At 33.6% G+C, this 16,529-nt stretch overlaps 3 protein-coding genes across 3 annotated transcripts; 1 reads left to right on the plus strand and 2 right to left on the minus strand.

Annotated features, from left to right (window-relative positions):
* The first annotated feature begins 681 nt into the window (after positions 1–681).
* Positions 682–2,161, plus strand: LOC123228334. Its single transcript, XM_044653690.1, has 2 exons — positions 682–954; positions 1,038–2,161. Exons 1-2 carry the CDS (start codon positions 873–875, stop codon positions 1,817–1,819), a joined length of 864 nt encoding a protein of 287 aa, XP_044509625.1. The 5' UTR covers positions 682–872; the 3' UTR covers positions 1,820–2,161.
* Positions 2,162–2,552: 391 nt separating this feature from the next.
* Positions 2,553–8,592, minus strand: LOC123227406 (protein BREAST CANCER SUSCEPTIBILITY 1 homolog). Its single transcript, XM_044652195.1, has 14 exons — positions 8,457–8,592; positions 8,302–8,355; positions 8,149–8,219; positions 7,549–7,662; positions 6,710–7,191; positions 6,268–6,378; positions 5,188–6,177; positions 4,997–5,097; positions 4,540–4,726; positions 4,330–4,427; positions 4,091–4,211; positions 3,846–4,011; positions 3,485–3,603; positions 2,553–3,087 (listed from the first exon to the last, which is right to left on the minus strand). Exons 1-14 carry the CDS (start codon positions 8,513–8,515, stop codon positions 2,731–2,733), a joined length of 3,030 nt encoding a protein of 1,009 aa, XP_044508130.1. The 5' UTR covers positions 8,516–8,592; the 3' UTR covers positions 2,553–2,730.
* A 3,147-nt stretch (positions 8,593–11,739) lies between these two features.
* LOC123227148 (BAG family molecular chaperone regulator 2-like) lies at positions 11,740–15,207 on the minus strand. The gene is made up of 4 exons (XM_044651831.1): positions 14,833–15,207; positions 14,366–14,622; positions 12,195–12,341; positions 11,740–12,120 (listed from the first exon to the last, which is right to left on the minus strand). Exons 1-4 carry the CDS (start codon positions 15,062–15,064, stop codon positions 11,980–11,982), a joined length of 777 nt encoding a protein of 258 aa, XP_044507766.1. The 5' UTR covers positions 15,065–15,207; the 3' UTR covers positions 11,740–11,979.
* Positions 15,208–16,529: the final 1,322 nt, after the last annotated feature.

The following is a 16,529-nucleotide window of genomic DNA, read 5'->3' on the forward strand; positions in this document are numbered from 1 at the left end:
AACATGAGATGGCATTTGTATTGTTTCCTATAACTAGTTATTTATGAATTCAATCAAATTATATGTACCCTATTATAAGTACATAAATAGATACATATTTGATATGTATTATCGTATAATTTGATAATTTTAATTAAGAATAAAATAATACTTAATTATATAATAACACATATAAATGTATGTCTATTTGCATACTCAAAACGTCACTCTTACAAATTTAGATGAGAAATTTCAGTTTAATTAGAAAAATGTTTTAAATTCTGAACTAAAATAATAAATCAAACCAGAGAAAGTTTAGAATACAAAGGTGATATTAGTGTGTTTTGATATCACCAACAATCATAGTTTTGAAACAAGGATGAGACCTAGCGGCAGATGAAGTTTTAAAAGCAATTTAATTAACCCAGCAAATCCGCAAGATTGTCAAAATATGCAATGCAACCAATTATTATATTTAATAATATATCTATAAAAAAAAAAGTGAGGTGGCAAGGTCTCTTCTGGTGGAAGGTAAAGCTTGTCCGATCATGGTGGTTTTAGAAAACCAAAACAGGCAAAAATCCATTGAAAAAGTCCAACTTAATGCCACTAATTACGCATAATCACTACCAAGAAACCACCCCTTCTCAAATCAGACAACTTTGAATAACAATGATAATAATAATGCAGACTCAGCACAACACAACCCAGAAGAAGGATAGGCATCCAGAGAGTGCAAAAAAATATATAATAAATAGCACTCTCTTCTTTGAATCTTAAAGAGAATTCACATAAAATACAATATAAATCAAGTTTACCTTACCTTTTTCATCTTCCGTTTATGAATGCTGACTGCCTTGAGGAGCTTTTTTTCCTGCATTTTTTAGGAAACAATGAACAAACATAGAACATTTTCTTCTCCAGAATTAGCACCAGATGTTTCTCCAAGTCTGCCGGAGGATCATAGCTTAGAAGGTAATATATGTACATATATATTTTTTTTATTTCTGGTGGTATTGAAAGAAACTGAGATTTGATTTAATGTTGCTTTGGTTTAGGTATTGCTGCCAATGTAAAGTTGCTGCTGAAACTAATTCAAGATCATAACGAGGCAAGTACAAAGGATCAAGATGATCGGAAAACGCAGAGGGTGGCAGGCATGATAAGTATTATAGATGATGTTAAAACAAGGATACAAAAATCTCAATCTGTTAGAAGAACTGCTGAGCTTAGGCGATGCTTCACAGATTTGAAGCTTAACCGTCCTCCCAAGGACAAGAGGACTACTGAGGTTCCAACCGATGAGAAAGAGAAGCTGAGAAAACAGCTTACAGAAAGCTTGGCAGCTCGAAAGAGCCTAGAAGTTATATGTAAAAGCTTGGGGAAGGAGAAGGAGATTATGGCCACAGAACTGGCAAAAAAGGTTCATGAATTGAATGAATTGGAGGAACATATCAGTGACCTTAAAGCTCAGAATGAAATATTGCTGGGAAAAGTACAACATTATGCAGATGAGCAAAAAGAGAAGAAGAGTAATGGAATGGAGATACAGGGAAATGCAGCGCTGCAAGAGCGTAATAAGACACTTTCAGAGCAGCTCTTAAGGACACTTGACGGGTATAAATCCTTGAAGAGGAAATACCAAGATGCAAAAGAAAAAAACATAGCAATGAAGGCAACAATAGAGAAAACAGGGATTGAGGTAGCAGCTGGGGTGAATCGATTAAAGGGATTGAGGCAACTAATAGCCACAGAGGAAAAGCCAGCCAAGGTTGAAGCTGAGATTTCAGCATTGGAGACTACGTTTCAGGGTCTCAAGACTAGACTGGAAAGCATGTAAAAAAATAATAATAAGAGTGAAGCTGGTAAATCCAAAGCTTAGGTCAGTGGCAGGAAGCCTTCATACTTCTCTTGCATGAGAAGAAAGAACTTTGCTTTTGATTCTTAATGGTGATGGGGAAACAAAAATTATATGCATTTCAGAATCATCAATAAGAGGAGCAGTCTAATGTGTCAAAAGTAGAAATTATTAGTGGCTTTTCTAATTATGGAGCAATTGCAGTTCCCTATCTCAGATTTCTAGCTATAGTTTAACACATACTATCTTCTAAGGTTGTACAGTTCCTCACTTCTGGAATTATATTAAGGTGTATTTGATTTTCATTTGTGGAATCTTCATAAATTTTTCCTTTGTTTTGGCATAAGTGTTACCAGCTCTTAATAGAAGCTCTAAAATTTTTACTTAGCATGATGCACCTCACCTTCAGACATATAAGCCACCAAAATCACTAAATCCTCTCCACATTTACATGATCAGACTCTGAAATAAGTGCAGAAACTGTGAAAACAGCTAATATTCTTTTGTGAAGACTGTTGTTTTACAACCAAGAATCAAACACCTACTTTTAGTAGATGATATGGAGCGGTGCAAAACAAATGCAAAGCTGACCTTGATTTAATTTCCTAAATTCAGAATCCAAAATTCTTTGCGATATCAAACAAACCTTCATTTTTCAATCTCCAGTTGTATCTAATGTACTTATCCATCAACTACCACTTACGCATTAAGCTATACATGACATGTTTCAGAGATATGATTTTAAAACAAGCTTTTAACATTCACTATACAACCAAAAAATAGCTTAATTTTGTTTGCAATAACATACTTACATACACAAGACCATAAAGAAACCAACAATATGGATTAGAAAGTCTAGCACGACTAAAATTAAAAACTATGGGTATTTTAATTTAGCGTTCATAACTTTGAAATTTGCAGGCTGCAATGCAATTCAAAACCCAAGAGTTGCTTGCTGCTTTAGCTCCAGTTGCAGTTGCATTTGCTAGTGCATCTGCTTCTGATTGCCTGCAGTTCAAAATCATAGTCTTCTTGGCGAGATCACATTTATCAAGCAGCTCAAGGCTGTAAATTATGAAGGTTGAGGCAGATGTAGATGAATCAGACGAGAGTTCTTGGTCTCTTGAAATAGGTTTACGATGTAGAATAGTTCCTCCGGCAACAACTATAAGGTCTTGCAAATATCTCTTATAGGAAGATTCAAACCCTCCCATGAAATAAAACTTTATTCCATCAAAAAGCTTTGGTAGCTGCATGCAAGAATAACTGATCAAAATTGCCAATTCATAAGCATGGATATAAGCAGGCGTGAACTGTTTGAGAACAAATCAAACACAAACACCCTCAATCTTGAAGTGTGCACTACACTATCTTCATATGTGATAACGAAATGGAATTAGAGTGATTAAAGTAACTAGTCATACACTACACTATCTTCATATGTGATAACGAAATGGAATTAGAGTGATTAAAGTAACTAGTCATACAGCTATTTGATAGAAAATTTACATGAAAAGAAATATCCCTAGAATTTGCCAGGCAGAAAAATCACAAATATCAATGAGTATTCCTGGGATGACTTAAATGGTAAAGATAATTGAAGCGTGAAGAAAATACTTTCAGAAGACACTTGAGAAAGAAACCAACCTTGTTCATGACTCTCTGTCTTCCTAATTGGGGACCAGCCCTGATTCCGTGCATATCAATAGCAATTTCATATTTCTCCTCATTAACAGGTTTCATGGCTTTTAAGCAGGCCTTCACCCCTGTAAACAGACACAAATAGATCTTTATGCATAAATGTATATACATATAAATATAAGATACTACAAAGAGAATTTTTTGCACAATGTACAAGTTTGGGTCTTAGTATGTGTGAGCTGCTTTCTTTGGTATTTTCTTTTTCTTTTCGTGTGCATGTGGGGAAGGGGGGATTGATGTATAAATTAAGAACGTAATGCTTTAAACAATTGAATATCCTAAATCTGAAAAAAAGATCGACACTAACACTCAATATTCAGTATCCATTTCCCCTCCAAGATACCCATTAAAAATTTTAGGGTTCTTCTGCCTGCTCCATTCTCATCTGTTGATGCAATGAGATGGGTGACACATGAATCCCATGTTTTCAACACTGTCGCTTTTGATAATCTCTCAAACTCAGAAACAATTCCCTGCAATTCAACTATTAGAAAAGTAATAAAAATTGCTTTTATGATCCTAGTAAATAAATGATATCAGATATTTTCTTACCCTCTCTGCTTCTGTAAGAGCTGAACAACAAAGGACCAACTTCTTTTGTGAGGAGTTCCAGTCGTAACTTTTATTAGTATCATTTTCAATAACAACTTGATTGCATCGAGGGTGCAATTGTCTGGAAAAAAAAAAGGGTGAATGCTACCGGCATATCATTAGCATTTTAAGTAGCAAAAATGATTCAAAGTCTCATCATGAAGAACACTCAGACAGATTTGATGAAATAGTCAGAACACCTTGTTGCATTGCACTTCTTTCTGTTTTCTTGAGGTCCAGAATTCTCATTAGGCAGCTTAGAAGAGGCATGAAGAGGGCATAAGATTACAAAGTTGTCCTGTTGCAAAATATAAACGAACATAAAAGCACAAACAATAAATAAGACACAAAGCACACAAGAATATTTTTTATCAATGTATAGAAAGAATCTTGGTGTATGATTTGCTTACAGTATCCCATCGACATTGTGAGATAAGCTTCGCACAAGGAACATGAAAACTCTTACGGCAACTCTTCTCATAACACCCAAGTGCTGCACCTTTGAGATCACAGCAGCAACATTTTAGTCTCTGGCTTCTAGCTATTTCAGCTTCAAGATTAATAGCAGTGTCATCTTCAAAATAAACATTAGGGGCCCTGCATGTAGTTTCTTGAATTATTACACTCCATCATTACTATGAAAAACCATTGGAAGTTAAAATAAGAAACTGATTTTTTGTTAGCTGTCCCAAGCCTGTCAGATTTGTTGATGTAAAAATTTTAGTAACACATTTATCTAGCAATTGCATAAATTACCTAGGAATAGAGATTGAAATCTATGCAGGAGAAACAAATTAAATAAACAAGTAGAAATCCTAGCTTTTATCTAATGATTTAAAAATTGCTCTTAGAAGAATTTTTTTTTACCATTCTGTGCAGTTTCTGTGGGAATGTATGACCTTGGATCCACTATTATAGTCTGCAGCAACAGGCCTACCATTGTAGTAGTGGATCATCTCTCCTGTAGCCTGTAAAACAGTTTCCAAATTAAAACTATGGATTCGGATGTGAGATTGGGAAGCGGATTGATATTGGCAATGCAAGGGAATAAGAGATACCTCTGTGTCTTCTGAAGAATGACAGAAAGAACATTGAATTTTGTTAGGAAGGGTTTCACATTTAGATAATGTCATTCCTCTTTTGTCAAGAACCTTTTTCACTCTTGATGAACCATCAAGAAATCTAAAGTCATGATCGCCCTTAACAGTTTCTGTTGATGGAATTCCCTTTGCAGAATCATTGCTATGGACCTCTAAATTGTCATCAATCGACCCACCTTTCAACATGCCACTAAAAGAAACTGTCTTCCTTTTCTTGGGAGCTTTCCTGCTAGTTTTTTCCTTAGGAGCGCAGGTTTCTTTATCATCTACTGGACAAACAGATTTAAATGATGATTTGGGAACTGCATCTTCATTTGTTTGGTCTTGAACTGCAGAAACTTTTTCAAGCACATTGACCTCAGCAGAACCCTTATTTTGCCGCTTTGACCTCAAACAGTTCCGACCATTGATCTTCCGGCTGGTTGTTCTAGTCTTTTTCAAATTAAATTCCTCGTCCCTGCCTTGCTTCTTACCAAATGAAGCAGGCAACTCAGACAACCCTTTTTTCCCACCCTGGTCAGGAATTTCAGCTCTATCAGGAACAAGAACATCTGGATCTTCAGGCTCGGTTGCACGCTTAGCCAAGACAAGCTTCTCACTCCTAGTCTTCAAAACTGAGGAACCGCCATTACAGTCATTTACATGCTGTGCAACATTTACAGATTCCTCCCTTAAATTTGATTGAATTTTGGAACCTCGAACTTTATCTCTCTTTGCACGCTTGGCTACATTAGGTGCTTTCATACCTCTCTTACCCAATTTACTATTTCCAATTTGATGGTTAATATCTATGCTTCTAGGAGAGGATTGGGGCAAACCCTTATCTCTAATTCCATTTCCTTTTCCAGAGTTCAATTTAACGTTCTCAATGTGTTGTTCATTTTCAACATGTGAAGCTGCTTCTAAATTCTTCTCTTTATAATGATCACTAGCATCACTGTCGGCCACCTGCATTTCGCAAGAACTTTGAGAAAAAAACACATAAGCTAAGCAAAATTAGAGGCCTGAAGATAAATGTAACATAATTGCAACAAAAACCTGTGTCTTAATAGGACTTGGAAGCAGTTCAGGGGAGCAAGGCCTTTGAGTCCATTCAAACATCTCACTATCAAAGTAATCCACATCACCAGTTCTATGATGCGTTTCTGCCTACATGAACATTCAAGATGTTAAAAAACAAGCCTGTGGCATAAAACAATTATCACTACACTGGTATCAAATAGCATATAAATCCCTTCAAAATGATAGAAATCTCGTGTCTGTCAACAAATCTAGTAATGAAAGCAACAAAGTCATGACATCCAGGAAAATATAACATCACTTGACATAGCAAATTCTGAAAATACCAAATCAGTAACTTTGAAGTCCAGTGAAGTATATCTTCATAACAATCTTTAAAACAAGAATGAAAACAAGACTAGACTTAGCAGCGACTCATACGCGTGCACACACACACAATCAATTAGAAATTAGTACTTACTGTTGGGGACAATTGAGGAGAACTTTTATCATATGAATCCATTATATCACTGAAAGAAGGAATCTCTGGTGGTGTTATATATGCATCCCTGTCCGACTGCTGAGTTGACTTCTCTTCATCCACTTCCTCTCTCAACCAAAAGAAAGGTTGAAGCACTGGTCCTTTTTCATTTAAAAAAGATTTTTCCCTCAAATCAACAGAGCTGTCCTTCAATTGAATGCTGCTGTTATTAACCAATTCGTCTTTGAACTTTGCAAGCTGTTCTGGGGTTTCTGGAAGAGGATACTTGGCAACCTGAACCCTTTTCTTGTTTGGAAAGGACGGCTTCACAGCATCAGGGTCAGAAATATCCAAATTGGTTTTACTTTTTCTCCCTGACCCTTTTCTTTTGGATGTTTCCTGATAATCTGCTGTGTCCTGACAATTCTTACTTGTAGCTAGCTCACTAAATGTGTGAGAGCCTTCAACTCCCTTTTCTCTATCTGTAACCAGGAGCAAGGAACATTAGAACGTTGTTTTTTTGGTGGACAAATAGAAAAAATAAACATTATCGAAATTCAGTATCAATCTCCTTGAACAAAACAGGCATATTTATTGCATACAGATGCACATGACAGTGCCAATTTAACAAATTGAGTGTTTAAAGATATTTCAGTCAAGATGAAAGGGAAACAATAAATTGATTTTTCATGAGGCATATGTGGAACTGATTGTGTCTCCCCTGATAGATTATAACACTCTTGTGGATGTTCAATATTCTTCTTAGGTTGAGGCTTTTGTTTCTAATAAATAAAGATTCAGTGAAATTTATATTTGAAATTGGTGTCTTGCTGTATCACCTAATGACATAATCGATGTTTCATTCTGTGTGACAAATATATTGACACCAGAAGCAACTTCCATGCTTTTATAGATGCCCACCAAGTTATCCATGTGAGGAGCAGCACGAACCTCTGGCAAAATTACAAAAGCTTATAATATAAGAATGCAACAAGTTCAGAAAGGCATATAATAACTGAAAAACCAAATTATATAATTCAGTCATTCTCAACTACTAACATATTAAACTTTTTGCATCAATGGCAAAGCAAACTTTTGTTATCAAACAAGTTTAGACAAATCACAGATGAAAGAAAAACTTTTACCAATGCATTAGTTTCGGTAAATACAAGTTCTCCACCGCAAAGGTACGACATCACAACAGTGGCCCTAATAAAACTCTAAAAAATAATTTAGATTTGCGAAAAAGCTGATGATCAATAACAGGTGCATAAAACAGTGATTGATTAAAACAAACTGACAACCTTATTAACCAAATTACGAATTTCAAAATTTGCCTTTAACCCTAACAAGTTGCATGAAATTTTCTGAAAAAAGATTATAGCACTATGAGCATTATAACACTATTTAGTTTAACAATAAAAGATTAGAAATCATACCTCTACGACGATAGGGCACTTTACAAACAGGACAATTGGAACCGGACTTCATCGATTTCATAATGCATGAACTGAAAACAAACACAACCATCAGATCAGCATTTCTTTTGAAATGAAAGAACGGATAAGCCAAGCCAGCCAAACAAAACTTACTTGCAGAATACATGATTGCATGTGAGTGAAACAGAAGAATTCAGCAAACTCAAGCTGCAAAAAATTTTACAAAAAAAAAAAAAAAATCTGATTGATTAATTTGGACCAAATTAATAAAGTTGTTATGAAGATGCTTTATTGAAATGAGATGTTACCAAATTGGACACTTGAGTTCTCGGCCCATTCTCTCTAGCTGTGTTCTTGGATCTTCCATCTTCGGAGAAAAGTTTCTTTCTTTTGTTTGTAAGTTGTTTGTTTGAAGAGCGAGAAAGTTATTGCGTTAAGGAGAAGAAGAGACCGGAGAGAGCGAAGGCGGCAAGTTTGTTTTGAATTTTGGGAACTATGAATTTAGTTTCAATTTAACCCGCCCAAATGTTGTCACTCTTTCGCGGCTAAAATTTGTTTTACTTACTACAATAAATTAAAAATCCGCCTAAATAAGATTGGCGTTTATGGGCTTGACTTGAATAAAGGTTGGTGTCAATGGTCAGACGGATTGATACATCAGAATGATATAGACTTGGCAACGGCAGGATTAAAAAGCCCGGCCCAGAGGCATGATCTGAAAAATTGTAAATCATATTCCGCTAAAGGACTTATTCCCACCCAAGGTTTATTGTATTCTCAAATTGATATCGATTAAGTATTGAAAATCTAAACATTTATCTATAGGCTATAAAAATTAACAAAATCAATTAAGTAATAAAATCATCATTTAAACTAGTAATATATCCATTCTCTTACTAAATTTAGAAAATTAACAATTTCTCTTAAGATTAAACTTTAATATATTACATTTTTCCTCTAGGGTTTCTTTCTTTTTTCCTCCTTTTGTTGGCATTGTCTCTAGTTAGCTTCTCTCTCCCTCCCTTTTTTCAGTGTCATCTTCATCTTTGAACGAAGATCGTCTTTTGACAAAGACTTTATCAATCTTCATCCAAAGACGACACTAGAAAATGAGAGGAAAAAATAAGCCAACTAGAGATGACACCAAAAAAGGGAGGGGGAAAAGAAAGAAAAAAAACATAACATTTCAAAATTTAATCTTAATGAAAGTTGTTAGTTTTCTAAACCTACGGGGAAAATGGATAAAGTTAGTTGGTTATTTTAATTCTAACAACCCGCAGGTGAGTATTTGAGTTTTCAATACTTAACAAATGCTAATTTGGGAATGCAACAAATTTTGGGTGGAAATAAGTCCTTGGCCATCATATTAAGGCTCACCTTTAAGATGGTTCATGTTGAAGCTTGTTAGGAAGGTTCATAGGTTGGTCTACTACACTTAATACAAAATTTCAAAATTATAAACTTGAAAAAGTATATAAAAGATCATTTTTAGTGAGTCAAATCATTAAAAAAAAAAAAAACCTACAAAGACACAACCTAAAGGGCTATAGGTTAGGCCTAAAGCCTTATTTAAATTGTATATATTTTTTATAATATTTGTTGATAAATTAAAATAAATAAAATATCAAAGAGTTACTATTATATTATATATAATGGTCAAGTCAAATGGCATTACAACTTAATTAAATTAGTTTTGTACCTTGAGTTTGATAACCTACGTCACTTCGTCTATTTGTAATCAAATATGAGTTATTTTAAAACGACAATATTCTATTCTTTGAAATTTGCAAATATTTTGGGTTGTTTTTCTTAACAATATCAATAAAGAGCTTTAGGTATTCCAACATACAAGGTTATCTTTGCAAAAATCAAACTTCTTGCATCAAATATGGTATCCACAAATCACCACATTCGGTTAAGGGGTCAACAACTATTGATTACCTAATCAGTGAGTTAGGATGTCAACCTCGGCATTGAGCAAATGCTACCATTGGAATGTGAGAGAGATAGCCCACTCATTTATCAACTATTTTTCATGATGGATGATCATAGGTCCTTAACATATAGCATATAGGACTCACAGTTTTGCTACTCATTTTAATAGAAATTAATTGCTAGTCACTTTTTAGAATAAGGGTTCTTATGACACAACTAAATGGATTGAAGTCCTTGATTTCATCATTAAGGCAGTGTATATCTTCAACTTGTAAGTCAAGGATAACACACTAAGAATTAACATCACTAGTGTGCCACCTTATAGTGCAAGTTGTAAATTCTCCTTTGAAGTCACAATAGGGATAAACTCATGCGTAGGAGATAGTGAGTGATAAAATAGAGCATGTTGCTAAAGGTTGAGGGACCTTATTCTAGCAAGTTGGAGGAACGCTGCCAATAAGCGTTCTTTGCACCAAGTGTTGCCTACCTTTGGTGGGTTTAAAATCTAGGTCATGGGAGGCACTTAGACCATAAGTTTTGTCCTCTTTAAGGTGTATATCGTCAATAGGCTAAGTCTACACGTGTGTAGGAAAATGATCATTTTGGGACTATCCTGAGATTCTCTCATGGTGTATTTCAAAAGAGATTTTTTGCCTAAGGTTAACAAGTTAAGAGAGTTTGTTTGCTTTATGGTAAGCATTTAGGGAAGTAGTATGCTAGAGATTGACAACATGCTAGCGTGTTTGGAGGGAGACCCCTCCTGTTGACACCAAACAATTGATCAATTTTTTTGTCATCAACTAATGTATTCAAAGCCCCACCCAAGATAGACTATTGTAGCAATGTTAATGATCTAATAATGGACCATGATAGTCACTAAGGTGGTGCGAAATAAATGCAAAAAGAATATTGGACACTAGACTTTTAACTTAGTTTGGTCCACTATTCAAGAGTATATATATTCATAATTATAATATTAGTAGCTGTAAGAGAATACGTCAACAAAGAAAGTACAAATATTACCAAAAAATGTCTTAAGAATAACTCGTCTTTGGAAAGAAGCTTTTACGGAAACTACTAAGATGAAGTGAAACTAATCTTGAGTTTGAATGATATGTCTAATCTCCATTTGTACTTTTGTTGTGTTTTCCCTTTTTAACTTAACAATCTTTCGAATTTATAAAATTCAGAAAAAAGATTACACTGTTATCAATCATAATTCAAAATTTAAATCCAAACATTAACTTCATAAATGGTTGCTTCAAAGAAAAGATTATGATTGAAGTTGATGAAGAAGACATTATTTTTCGTCGCGGGTAAATAATATGGAAAGGGTGTCGGTGAAATAAGTTCTATGGTCAATAGATGCTTATCCACTAGTAAAAGCACAAGTTGTTGCTTCAATAAATTAATGCTTTAGGAACGACTGCACAACTGTTAGGTTAATCATGAATTAGAAAGATTAATTAAAAAGTAAGGATAAGTGAGTAGTCTTTGTTAGAACCTATTTGCAGATGAAGAAACCCACACGATAGGGGGGTCTGTTTACAAGTTTTAAAACCTGTAGGTTTGTTGGGACAATTTGCAGGTTCATAAACCTGAAAGCTAGTGTTATTAGCTTAATTAATATTTTTCCTTTTACTTAGGCAACTGAAATTAACCTTAAAAGGGTTCAACACTTACATTGCAACTACCTTTATAGGAACATTTCAGAATTAACATGTAGTGGGGTAACCAAAGCTAGCTTCTTGAGCAAAGGGTGCAAATACAAGAATAATAATAACAATATATAGAGAGAGAGAGAGCTCTTTCATATGTTTATCTGGAGCTCATCAATTGGACATGAAAATGAATTTTCAGGGAGAAAAAAGATGTAAAGGGTGAAATAAAACGGTATCAATCAAAAAGTTCCCAGGGAGGTGTGGTCGGAGGAGGCTCAAATGTCTCCCATTTTGATGTCACAATAACTGGCTTTACTTTTTCGTTTGATATCTTCACAACATCTAGACTTTCAACACACTTCTGCACTCTCTTGCCCTGCATGAGTAAGTATTTATCAAAATTAATTGATTCAATAATATGTTTTCTTAAGAAATTAAATTTATATAAACCTGCGAAATTTTCTGAGAAGAAGCCTCTCCGTCTGCAGAAATGTTGTCCAGCTTGATAGCTTGTCTCATCAGCATCTCAATCAATGTTGTGATTTGAACTTCTGGTACCTTTATTCCATTTGAGACTGAGTTTTCAATGGCAGAAACCTATCACGTGCAAACACAATTTAATCACCAATCTAATTATAAAAAAGAAAAGCTAAATGTATTTCCCACCTCTGATTAAAAGACAAATTTCATTAAGTTTTAAAAAACTGAAGGCACACCCATTATCAATTTCCATTAGTAAATTTTGTTTATTTTTTTAATTAACTATTTTACTTTTTTATTAGAATTACCAAACTACCATTAATACTTAATATAAATATCAAATTATTGATATATCCTCATAAGTTAAAAATTTATCATTTAAACTTTTAAATATTATCAAAACTTTAATCAATCTTAAAATATTTTGTTTTGTTCAACACTACAAAAAAAAACGTTAAACTTATTTTAAATCTCCAAAACCCCCTAAAATTTTAAAAAGGGAAAAGGACTATTTCCCACCCAACTTTTAGCCCAATTACAAACTTACACCCATAGGAGATGAAAAACCTAAACTCCCACTTATGATCAAACTGCAGTCCAAATTTTCAGTTAGGGACATGGGTAAAATTGTCATTTTACCTATGAACTTTAAAACTTTAAAATTTTACCATTTCCCTCCTCCAGGTTTTAAAAATTAACATCTTAACCCATCCTCAAAGTTTGAAAAGTTTAGATTTCACCCCTAGGGTTTGCTTCCTTCTTCGGTCACCACCGACGGTCGACGCATTCTACTAATCCCTCATCTGCGGCTACAAAGGATGACCCTTCGTTGCCCAGATCTGGAGTGACGGAGAGAGACCTCTTCGTCGTACGGTGGTACGACGAAGAAATCTCTGTCTCTTCGTCGTATCGTGCCACGAAGAGATCTCCGTCTCTTCGTCACACCGTGCGATGAGAAGATGAAGATCTTTTCATCACACTACCATCGTCACACCAGGAGAAGGAAGAGGCCGGAGACGATACCAAAAATGACGTCGGAAGATAAAGTTGAAGAATGGGGGTGAAACTGCTATTTTTAAAAGTTATAGGGGGCGGCTGCATTTTAAAAAACATGGAAACCCTAGGTTTGGGGGTGGAAATGTTACTTTTCAAAGTTTAAAAACTTTAGGTAAAGGTGAAATGTTAGTTTCTAAAACCTAAGGGAGGTGAAAAGTAATAAACTTTATAACTTTTAATATAAATAGTAAAATAACTATTTTACCTCTTCATTTAATAGAAAAAATTAACGGAAGTTTGTTTATGGGTGAAAATAGGGGTTTTTCATCTTCTGTGGGTGTAGATTTGAAAATGACCTAAAAATTAGGTGGGAAATAGTCATTTTCCCCTTTAAAAACTATAATTTACCTTTTAATATACATTATTTTACAAAAGAAAAATATAATAAAAAAACTATTCAAAATAACATATGGGAATTTGTTATTTCTAACAAGCCTAGGCGGGCAACAATCTTTTAGACTTAAAAACCAGAAAAACTATATATTTAGTTATTTATTAAAAGTAATATTATGTGTTTTAGATATACGTATAATATATTATTATATAATTAAATATTATTTTATTTTTAATTTAAAATTATTTAATTATATAATAATATATTATTTATTTATTTAAATTATATATAAAAATAAAAGCACCTATAATTTGATTGAATCACTAACAAACATAAGTTCATTGCATGCACCAAATCCACGTCTAAATACTGAACGGTCAAGATTCTACACCCAATAGTGATATAATAAACCAGCCCACATCAATTCCAGCTGTATCATCCAACCACTTTCGACTCCATCTTCATTATTCCTTTCTAACGGCTGCCATTAATCCCTACTATTTCATCATTTATACAAATATGAATATGGCATGTAACAATTTAGCCAATTTTATTGGCATTAAATAATTAATATAGGGTTTACCATTAACATATGTTACAAGCTTATCTGATTTGCAAATATTAAAACCTCATCAAAGACAAAAATATAGTTTAATAATTATTTCGAAAAATGAAACTAAATTATAAATTGTAGCGATAATTTGTAAAATAAGTTGCACGAAATTTAAAGTTAGCGTTGAGGGAGGCTGACCTGATCCGCCAGCTTATCAACCTCTATGGAGACATTTGAGATGGCACGATGAGCGTTTTGAATCTTTGCATTTCGACGCATCTCAATGGATCTTCTCTCAATGCTTGATGGATCCTCCATCAGTATGACTTTTGATCGGTCTTTGACCCCGCACATGTCCAAGTACTCTCCATTTTCTCTTTCTTTCCCTCGAAAAATCACCTTCTGTTCATCCGGCTGTAGTCCTGTCTCCGCCGTTAACAGCTTCTTCACATCTCCTACATTTGTCGTCGTTTTGTTTCACGGTAAAAGAAAAAGCGAGGAGAAAAAACCATGCAGAAGCAACGTAGTAAGTATCAATGAAAGAAAGCCTTACCGACTTATTTTTCTTCTTCATCATTATATAAACTTAATCACTAACACCAAATAATTATTCCTTTAAGTTCTAACCAACCAAACAGAAACTTAACCAGATCCAATCATCTTACCAAAAGTCGCCTGAGAATTCACCGAGATCTCGTACCGGACAGCACCAAAAGCAATCCTAAGACGAAAATTCGGTGCCGCAACATCCTGTTTTTCGCTTCTCTTCTGGACCAGCATACCTCCTGGCCTCACTTCACAGTCAATCTCTCTTTCTATTGTTGTAGACGACGCCGTCGTCGTAGAACTCTTATGCATTTTACCATACACATTGGCCCTTCGCTTCATCAAGTTCATTATATAAAATATCCTCAAACTTTCCCCCCCAAAAAAAAAGAAACAAGGTTCAAATATTTTCTCGGGAAAGAGAGGGAAAATTCACCTCAGGCCATGGACATATAGTTTGTTGTATTTTAATTTGCTGCCGACACAAAGAGAAGGTAACATGGAGTGTGGGGGTTTTATATGGTTTGTCATGGAAGGTTTTGCTTAAAAGACCTGAAAAACGACAGGAAATTCTTTTAACCAATAATTCATTGACACGTGTATTTTGTCAAGTACGTCGTAGTGACAGCTAAGTAGAGAGGTTGCCGACAGCTCAAGGAAGGAAGCATCCAAAGAAGGGTGAAAATAAGGGGTCTGATTTCTTTCTATGTTGGGTAAAACCAAGAACGTGGGCGCCTGGCATCTGCCGGATCAAAATAATCATATATGGGCTGGAGATTTGACGTGAGCTATGTGACGTCGTTTTATTATCGGCTCTCAAAGTTCAACCACAATCACTTTTGTCTTTTTCGTTTTTCCCCGTTAAACTATCACGCAATCGTATTACCACGCTAAAACGACAAATTTCATTTCTTATATCATTTTAAAAATTTAATATTAATTAAAGAGGATGCAAAAACAAAAAATATTCAGGTAAAAATTTAGTTACTATGTTAAAATAATTTTATAATATTTATTAATTTATAATAATATAAATTTTATTATTTCAGAAGAATGTTACTAATTATATCTTAGCTCTCAAGCTCTAGGATGTATGTTTTAACCATTTATAAGATATGAAAAATCGATTATTCAACAAACTCATAATATAAAATTAAAATGAATAAAATAATATCTCATTTATTTGAAAAGATAATGAAGAGAATTAAGTCTTACCAATCTGTAATCTTACTGTGATTACCCCAAACGTGGTAAGCTGAAATTTTGAGAGTGTATTTTACATTACATCTTGTTATTTTATTATTTACCCCTTGTTTTAAAGTAAAATTTTTTTAACCTTTTGTAAAAAAATCACAAATTAATTTTAATTGTCAAAATTCTTTCATCAATTTATAAAATATATAAGTATTATAGGATTAATATTATTTATATTCAAAAAATATAAACAAAATTTATTTCGTTTCACTAACTTTAAAAATTATCACTTTGACTCTTATATTTGATTAAAAAATTTAAAACTGTAACATTAACTTTGATCGATCCCAAACTTGTAATTGCATTAATTACGATTAAAGTAGGTTATTTTGTCTTTTTAGTATTCTAAAAAATTAACAAAATTTACTAATTGTACAAACAGAATAAGAAAAAAAAATCATTTTTCGACTTCAAGTTATATAATTCATAAAAAAGTTAGTAAAAATCATTTAAATATATAAAAAAATTATTTTAATGATTTCACATTAATAATCATTTATAATAAAATTATGTATATCTATTTTAAATATATAAATGAATATATATTTGATGTGTATTATTA

Source organism: Mangifera indica, chromosome 10, assembly GCF_011075055.1.
Source record: "Mangifera indica cultivar Alphonso chromosome 10, CATAS_Mindica_2.1, whole genome shotgun sequence".
Lineage (NCBI taxonomy): Eukaryota > Viridiplantae > Streptophyta > Magnoliopsida > Sapindales > Anacardiaceae > Mangifera > Mangifera indica.